Raw genomic sequence first — 7,770 nt, forward strand, 5'->3', positions numbered from 1 at the left:
TGTCAATGCAGAGAATCTTTGGCGCTGCGGTTGCGTTAAAAGAGAGCGGTGGATGCTGGGTATGACGTAAAGTCGGCCATGTTTGTCTTTTCGTAGTGGTTGAAGGAGAGAGACCCAGTAATGAAGGGGATCCGAAGTCTAAGTCATATATCTGTAAGACAGTTTTCACCATTCTCTGAGCCAAGTAGTTTCTTCGGCGCCGCATTTTGTATTTTGTGTCTTGCTGTATACAATAAATGAAATAAATAAGTTTAGGTTTAATGCTGGTCTCGCTAAACTAGCTACCTCGCGAGCTAGCCAGTCAGCAGCTGAAATGTTTAACTAGCTAGCAAGCTAGCTATAATAAGCTCAGATAGCTGAATTCTTATGTCTATGATGCTGTCAATTTATGTTTCTATCTTGTTATATATCTAGTCAGTTCCGATCATTGTGGATATAAATTTGATGATGGTTGTGTCAGGAAGTTCGTTCAGTAATAGGTCGCTAACGTTATGACGGTTTTCATCTCTTTCCAGTGAAGGTCATTGCTTTATTTTCTTAACGTACCCTTTTTAATTTATTTGATTAATTTCTGTCAGTTGGAAAACAACACATTTAAGCTAGTGAAGTGTTGGCAAAGTTAGAACTGTTAAAACGTTTGGATAATCACAATCTTCTCTCGCTAACTTGGCTGTGGTTCCGCTCTTGTAGCTCAGATAGCTAACTACCCGGCTTGTTTGTTAAGCGCCTGGACACTAATGTGCTGTTATGGGAGGCCAACATAAAACTCCGCTTTAGCCAATGATAACATTTTTAATTTGAGCGGATGTTTGGTGCTATGTGTGATAGTTTCCCTTGTCGTTAGCTGTCAGTAACTGTGTATATGGCTAGCTCCAATCAAAGCACGTATTGATCATTTCTGAACTGGCATCACTTTCTTATATCGGAAGTCGAAATGTGCGCAAGTCTGGGTTATAGAATTACGCTGTCGTTCCTTTTCCACTGACATTTTCCATCGTCTTTCCTTCATATTTTGACAAATCGGGCGGCGCTCAATAAGCCACGAAAGACAAATAATATTAATTAATTCTGTACACTGCCCTGTTTCTTGCGCTGCCTCACATACTGCTTCAGGGGTCATTTCAGGTCGCCACGGTAACTTCTGTGTGGCGCACTGCCTGCTGTGTCGCAGAAATTTGAGAGAGCTTTTGAGGCTTCTGATTGGACTATTCACGTGATGTGCACAATTTTTTTAAACCACGCTGAGGGTATAGGCTACCCTTGATAGTACGGTGGGCTGCCTCATCCAAGAATCCGATCTGCATAAACCAGTGGAAAACTGCGATGAGCTGCAAGTCGTTTGGTGTTACATGATTATCCTTCCTCGCGCCCGCACGGCTCGTTGCCAGGGGCGCGAAACCTGCGTGTAATGTTCTCCTCCTCTCCTCCTGACCCGCAGAGGAGGCTGTATGCAGCCCACGCCGCTCCTAAGCGCGACGTGGCGGCAGCTTCACAAGGAATCAGTCTTCAACTACAGGATGCGCAGGTCAGTGAGGTCATTGACCCATCTTTCTCTCCTACAGAAACGGTTCTATGCCGCCCCCCGGAGCACCAGGTCTCTGACAGAGCCGCTAAAAGGCTTAAATCTCCCCAAAAGGGCCGCACTCCCCCACCAAGATGCCCATGTACGTCTCTGCCGATCCCGCTGAGATCTCTAATTCATGCGTGTGTGCTTGCGCGTGTGTGTACTATTCTGTACCGCATGAACACGAAGGACGCTGCACATTTGTGAATGGGTGGTGGTAACGGCACATCAAAGCTAATGCTTATTTGTGCGCCTTTTATCTTGTAGACTCCACATAGCAAATCAACACGTTCATAATGGCTCATGAGATTGCTGAGTTGGTATAATGTATGCTTCCTCTTCAGTTTCACATTTCAAGTGCAAGTGCCTTCGTACGAATATTTATGGAGGGCTTTCTGGTATTAGTGTTGTTATGCCATCTGTAGAAGATGGCTGACCATCAGCGTGTAATATTTTGTGCGTGGACATGCGCTGACTGGACGTTGCAGGTGACCAAGCTTCCCAACGGCCTGGTGATTGCGTCCCTGGAGACCTACTCCCCGGCCTCTAAGATTGGCGTGTTTGTGAAAGCAGGAAGTCGTTATGAAACGCTGGAAAACCAGGGCGTCACTCACATGCTGCGACTCGCAGCCAACCTGGTGAGTACTGAGGATAAACAGTGTCTCGCAGGCCGTCCCTCTCTCTCTCCAATTCTGTTTCTCTCTCTCTCTCACGCACACACACACACATCACTCCTGTTTAATTTCTCTCTTCTTTCTGTGTCTGTTCCCCATAACGGGTGAACTGATTGCCTGAAGCTCCTGTGAATTTGTTTGTGTCAGTACTGCCTTCTGCCTTTGTGTGAAAAGCGTGTGGTCTGCGGGTACAATAAGGGTTTAATAATTGCACATTGCGTGTGCAATGAGGCCGGCTGGGCTCTCTTCCAGTGGTTTTATTTAGTCTCCCCTCCAGTCCGTCATGTTAAAGCAGCGATTTGGTGTTTGTTCCAGACCACGAAGGGGGCCTCCGCGTTCAAGATCTGTCGGGGTGTGGAGGCCGTGGGGGGCAGCTTGAGGTCAGTGCAAAAAATCTGGGGGCCCCTGATAAAGTTGAGGTCCCCCTGTGTGCCGCAGCTGAACCCCTGTCATACAAATGTCACGCGTGCGTGCGATTGTGTGCGTAGCTGTGTGTTTGTGTAAAGGTGTATGTGTGTGTAACTCAGTTTGTTTGTGTAAGAGTGTCTGTTCATTCATGGTATGTGCATTTGTAAAGATGTGTGTGTATCTGTTCGTTCATGGCGAGAATGTAACAGCATTTGTAACGGCATGTGTTTGTGTGTCCGCAGTGTGACCTCCTCCAGGGAGAACATGATCTACTCGGTGGAGTGCCTGAGAGACCATGTGTGAGTACTGTAACAGAGTGACAGGAAGCTGACCGCTCACTTCCTGAACGAGTGTCTACTCTGGGTGGGAAGTGTAGTGTAATAGTTAGGGAACTGTGTTTGTAAGTCCAGTGTTGTAGGCTCAAATGAAGATTACCATTATACCGTTGAGCAAATTACACGGCCGGAATAGCTCCAGTAAAACTATCCAGCTGAATGAATGCATTGCATGTAAAGAATGTAAGCTGCGTATTGCTCTGGGTTAGAGCATCTGCTAGCTGCCTTGAATGTAAATGCTCCATTAATGGAGGGATCATTTGAGCAAAGATCATATGCATGTTCATCGTCATGGCGATGCTTTTCTCAGTATTTGTGTGTGCGTGTATTGTAGAGATACCGTCATGGAGTACCTGATAAACGTAACCACAGCCCCCGAGTTCCGGCCTTGGGAAGTGGATGAACTCATATCTAGGCTGAAGATTGACAAGGCCTTGGCCAATCAGACTCCACAGATCGGTGAGCCCAGCGTCGTCTAAACCAACCGCTTTTCGTCACCCCAGAGTTGTCCCACCTGCTGAGCCGACGCTCTGTTCTGTGTATTGCAGCTGTGTTGGAAATGCTGCATGCGGCTGCCTACAAGAATGCCCTGTCCAACTCTTTGTACTGCCCAGACTACATGGTGGGTCATGTGACCTCAGAACAGGTGAGGCCCACACCAGCAAAATGTGTGGCAAAACATGTATCACTGGCTGTTTCACCCCACACCCGTATTACCTTGGCAACACATAGCGCCCACTATCATCCCGCAGTAGCATCGCCATGGCAACAGGTATAGGTTTTGTATTCTTACCACAGACCAGTGTCACCATGGGAGCAGGTGTAGTGCCTGTTTTATTAATCCAGAGCTGTGTTGCCATGGCAGCAAGTATAGTTCCGGTTCTCTCTCACCCACCCCGGAGCAGCAGGTACAGCACCCGTGCTCACCTCTCTTCCTGTTTTCTCCTCAGCTGCACTCTTTTGTTCAGAACAACTTCACCAGTGCGAGGATGGCTTTGGTGGGGCTGGGTGAGTTTCATTCGATAACCCTGGACCTGCGCCTGTGTGTTTGTGTGTGTGTGTTATTGCATGCATATGTGCGTATGTTTGTGTGTGCACGTGCAGATTTGGGCTGTATTCTGACTGTGTTTGTGTGTGCACATGCAGATTTCTACTGTATACTGACTGTGTGTGTGTGTGTCCACGCACGTGTGTTTGTGCGTGCACATACAGATTTGTGCTGTATACTGACTGTGCATGTGTGTGCACATGCAGATTTGGGCTGCATTCTAACTCTGTTTGTGCGTGTTCACACAGGTGTGCAGCACTCTGTGCTCAGGCAAGTGGGCGAACAGTTTCTAAATGTCCGCAGCGGGACGGGCGTCGCCGGGGCCAAGGCACAATACCGAGGAGGTAAATGTGCCAACCGTGTCCCATGGCATTGAGCCATGGATGCTAGGGTGCAGTAAGAGCAGCTCCCCACTAGAGGGAGAGCGCATTGGGAGAGCTGACTGGGCTTGAATGCAGAAATTGATATAACATAGGGCTGTGACGTCAGGGTGTACATGGTCATAATATGAAAATAAATGGTGTCGGAAGAGGCTGACCTTTGACCTCTGACTCATTCCTAGGTGAAGTGCGGAACCAGAACGGCGACAGCCTGGTGCATGCCATTTTGGCGAGCGAGGGGGCGGTGTCGGGGTCGGCGGAGGCCAGCGCCTTCAGCCTGCTGCAGCGCGTGCTGGGGGCGGGGCCTCACGTCAAACGCGGCTCCAACACCACCAGCAAGCTGAGCCAAGGCATCGCCAAGGCAACCCCCAGCCCCTTTGACGTGAGTGGCGCCGCTGGCCCGATCACGTGACCTCCGGTTAATGGCCCAGAGTTCCAGTGTTTACTGTAAAGCTGCGCTGAGACAAGTCCAAGCTCTTAGACGAAAGCTTGGGGCACAAATTCAGTTTCATTTCGGCAGCCATTTTAGGTCTCCAGGTTAAAGTGAGCGTCTGTCTGTCCTGCTTACAGTGAGCTAAACGCTGCAGGGGAAAGCCAGTGACCTCACCTGACTCCTCCTCTCCTCCCTTCCTCTGTAGGCCTGTGCTTTCAATGCTGACTACTCCGACTCGGGGCTGTTTGGGGTCTACACCATCTCGCAGTGCGACTCTGCAGGAGATGTGAGTATTGCAGGTCACGCTCCAAGATCCTTCAGTCTCTGCTGAGCCTGGTAGCTGAAGTGGAGTATGCACTGGGAAATGGCCGAGTGTTAACAGCCATCTCCCAGTTATAAGAGCTCTACTTATGACTCAAAGGTTGTGGGTTCGATTCCCAGCTGGGGTGCTGCCAATGTACCCGTGAGACTCTGACAATACCATCTGCTAAATTTTGAAATTGTAAAAGAATGTACATGGCTGCAGGTATGGGCGGGGCTAAGTACTCTCCAGCTGTAGAGAGGGGCGGTGCTTTATGACAGAGAAAGTGCAGTGTGCCGATGGGTGTTACCCAGGGTTAAACGCACAGGTGTGCTTGTTTCCACAGGTGATCCGGGCAGCCGTCGCCCAGGTGGACAGCGTGGCACAAGGAGGCCTCAGCTCAGCTGACCTCTCCAGGGCCAAGTGAGCAATCGCACCTATACCCCCATTTTTATCATCCTGTTCCAGCACAATCACACCTCCTACACCCCCATTTTTATCATCCTGTTCCAGCACAATCACACCTACAACTCCATTTTACCATCCTGTTCCTGCTCTGATCCACATCCTTAGCCTTAGTCACACACTTAAGCTGGATGTCTGCTTGCTGCGGAAACAAACTTAGGATATAAATTAGCTAAAAACATGTAAGAGACCCCTCAGATAAACCAAACAGCGTAAGTATCTGAGTGGCGAAGGAACGCGTGTAGTCTTACCCAGGGCTACTGGAAGGGGATTCATTTAATGTTATCTCCGTTATCTGACTCCAAAATGGTGTTTTCACCTTTCCTCTGTGCTAACAGTTATACATAGAAGGAGACTGCAAGTGATCTGCCAGTAGTAGCTCTATATGGATCGCTATCTATCTTGGTAGACACGTATGTGCCTCTGGCATGTGTAGCCTGCATAGACACAATTGTGTATCTTGCTAAAACACTAGTGTATAGGCGAGTGATTACGAGGTGCGGATATCCTGAGTTCTTTGCTTATGTCAGGACCCTGAACCTGCTAGATGTGCGGCGTTAACAGTCAAAAAAGAATGCCAAGTTTTACATAATGCTGATCCAGTCAGATGTTTTGCAACTGAGCACTGTCTCTACCACACTTGCTGACACCGTCAGCACAGTAAACAGTCTAGTTTCATTTGAGGGTTTGATAAAAGACTTCTGTCAACTGTCCTGCACATACATTTGTAAATAGCGCCATGTTCAACTTCGTATGAAGTATACACCCAGCTTTAGCCTTAGTCACGCACTTAGCCTTTGTTACGCATTTAGCCTTCGTTGAGCGTTTAGCCTTTGTTGTGTGCTTAGCCTTAGCTACATGTTGAGTGTGTTTAAACTGTGAGTGAGTGAGCTGTGTGGAGCTGCTGAGTAGAGGAGCGTGCATGTAGCATAGCGCTGAATCAGGTCATGTGACTCTGCAGGAGCCAGCTGACAGCGGAGTATCTGATGGCTCTGGAGTGCTCGGACGGGGCCCTGGAGGTGATAGGCCTACAAGCGCTGCTGGGAGGGGCCTACCAGGCCCCTGACATTGTCATCCAGAACATCAACTCTGTCACTGCCGACGATGTCATCAATGTGAGCCCCCGTCTCTGTTGGAGCGCGTGATTCTGGTGACCGTGAACACTGGGTTTCAGCACTGAGAGAATGCCCTGGTTCTGTCTGTACAGGAAGCAGAGAGTCTCTAAAACACAAGCATCCTCACACCTCAGAGTAACCTTCCCACACCACACTTAAGTGCACATAGAGCTCCAGTATCACTTTGCACCTAAAATTCTTCTCCTGTTTTTGGAGACACGTCCTTATAGTGTGAAAGGTAGGATTTTGCTAATGGTTCAGAAGTAGCCCACAAATTGAGCAGGGATGAATGTGCATTTGAGGGGGAAAATAAGTCTGTAATTTGGATCAATTATTTTTTTTTACACTCTCTTCACCAGGCTGCAAAAAAGTTTGTGACTGGGAAGAAGACGATGGTATCTAGTGGACATCTGATGAACGTGCCCTTCATAGATGAATTGTGAAAAGTGAGGTTTGAATCGGCCCAGAGATGTGCTCTCCATTGCTGCTCAGTCAACAGATCCACTCACTTCCGGTTCCCATGGCAACTTTGTCCCCAGGAAATGACTGGCAACAGCTTATCACTGTTCATCGTCTGGTCTGTGCTAAGTTTGAAGACACAGGATAAATGTTCCAATTTTGTCCACTACTGTATATCCAATGTAAATTCATTAAAATGTCTGTCTATGCTATTTTTTGTGGGTCTGCTTAATTTTTAAAAAATATTTCCCTGTTTGATTGTAACAGCTGCATGTGTAAAAGCCATTGAAAATGTTTAAGCTATAGATGTAGCCTTTAATGAAGCAAACTTGTCTTATTTCTTTGGATGAAATGTAAAAATTTGAAATTATTCTTTGTTGTACAGACTGTTTCTCCCATAATTCTCAGTAGCTGGAAATGTTTCACCGAGGTGCTGATGGGAAGTGAAGTTCTGATGAAAGGTTGTGTAATTTGTAACGGCAGCTCAGTATATCACCTCCCATCAACCCACCTGGAACACTGTAATGTTTACTGTCTTGTGAGGAATTAAGTCCTGATGGCATCCATGGTCCTTAAATGGTCAAGGCG

General features: G+C 47.8%; 1 protein-coding gene across 2 annotated transcripts; it reads left to right on the forward strand.

Annotated features, from left to right (window-relative positions):
• The first annotated feature begins 12 nt into the window (after window positions 1-12).
• Window positions 13-7,394, forward strand: LOC135243379 (cytochrome b-c1 complex subunit 2, mitochondrial). Of its 2 annotated transcripts, none has more exons than XM_064315164.1 (14): window positions 13-153; window positions 1,439-1,525; window positions 2,053-2,202; window positions 2,554-2,618; window positions 2,889-2,945; window positions 3,316-3,440; window positions 3,530-3,627; window positions 3,932-3,989; window positions 4,278-4,373; window positions 4,592-4,791; window positions 5,048-5,128; window positions 5,490-5,566; window positions 6,570-6,723; window positions 7,083-7,394. In XM_064315164.1, the coding sequence occupies exons 1-14, from the start codon at window positions 121-123 to the stop codon at window positions 7,164-7,166; spliced, it is 1,365 nt and encodes a 454-aa protein (XP_064171234.1). In that variant the 5' UTR covers window positions 13-120; the 3' UTR covers window positions 7,167-7,394. The 2 variants fall into 2 exon arrangements, with proteins under 2 accessions (XP_064171234.1, XP_064171233.1); XM_064315163.1 differs by lacking the exon at window positions 1,439-1,525 and adding an exon at window positions 1,563-1,664.
• The last annotated feature ends 376 nt before the right edge of the window (window positions 7,395-7,770 follow it).

The sequence above is a fragment of the Anguilla rostrata genome, chromosome 17 (genome assembly GCF_018555375.3).
Source record: "Anguilla rostrata isolate EN2019 chromosome 17, ASM1855537v3, whole genome shotgun sequence".
Lineage (NCBI taxonomy): Eukaryota > Metazoa > Chordata > Actinopteri > Anguilliformes > Anguillidae > Anguilla > Anguilla rostrata.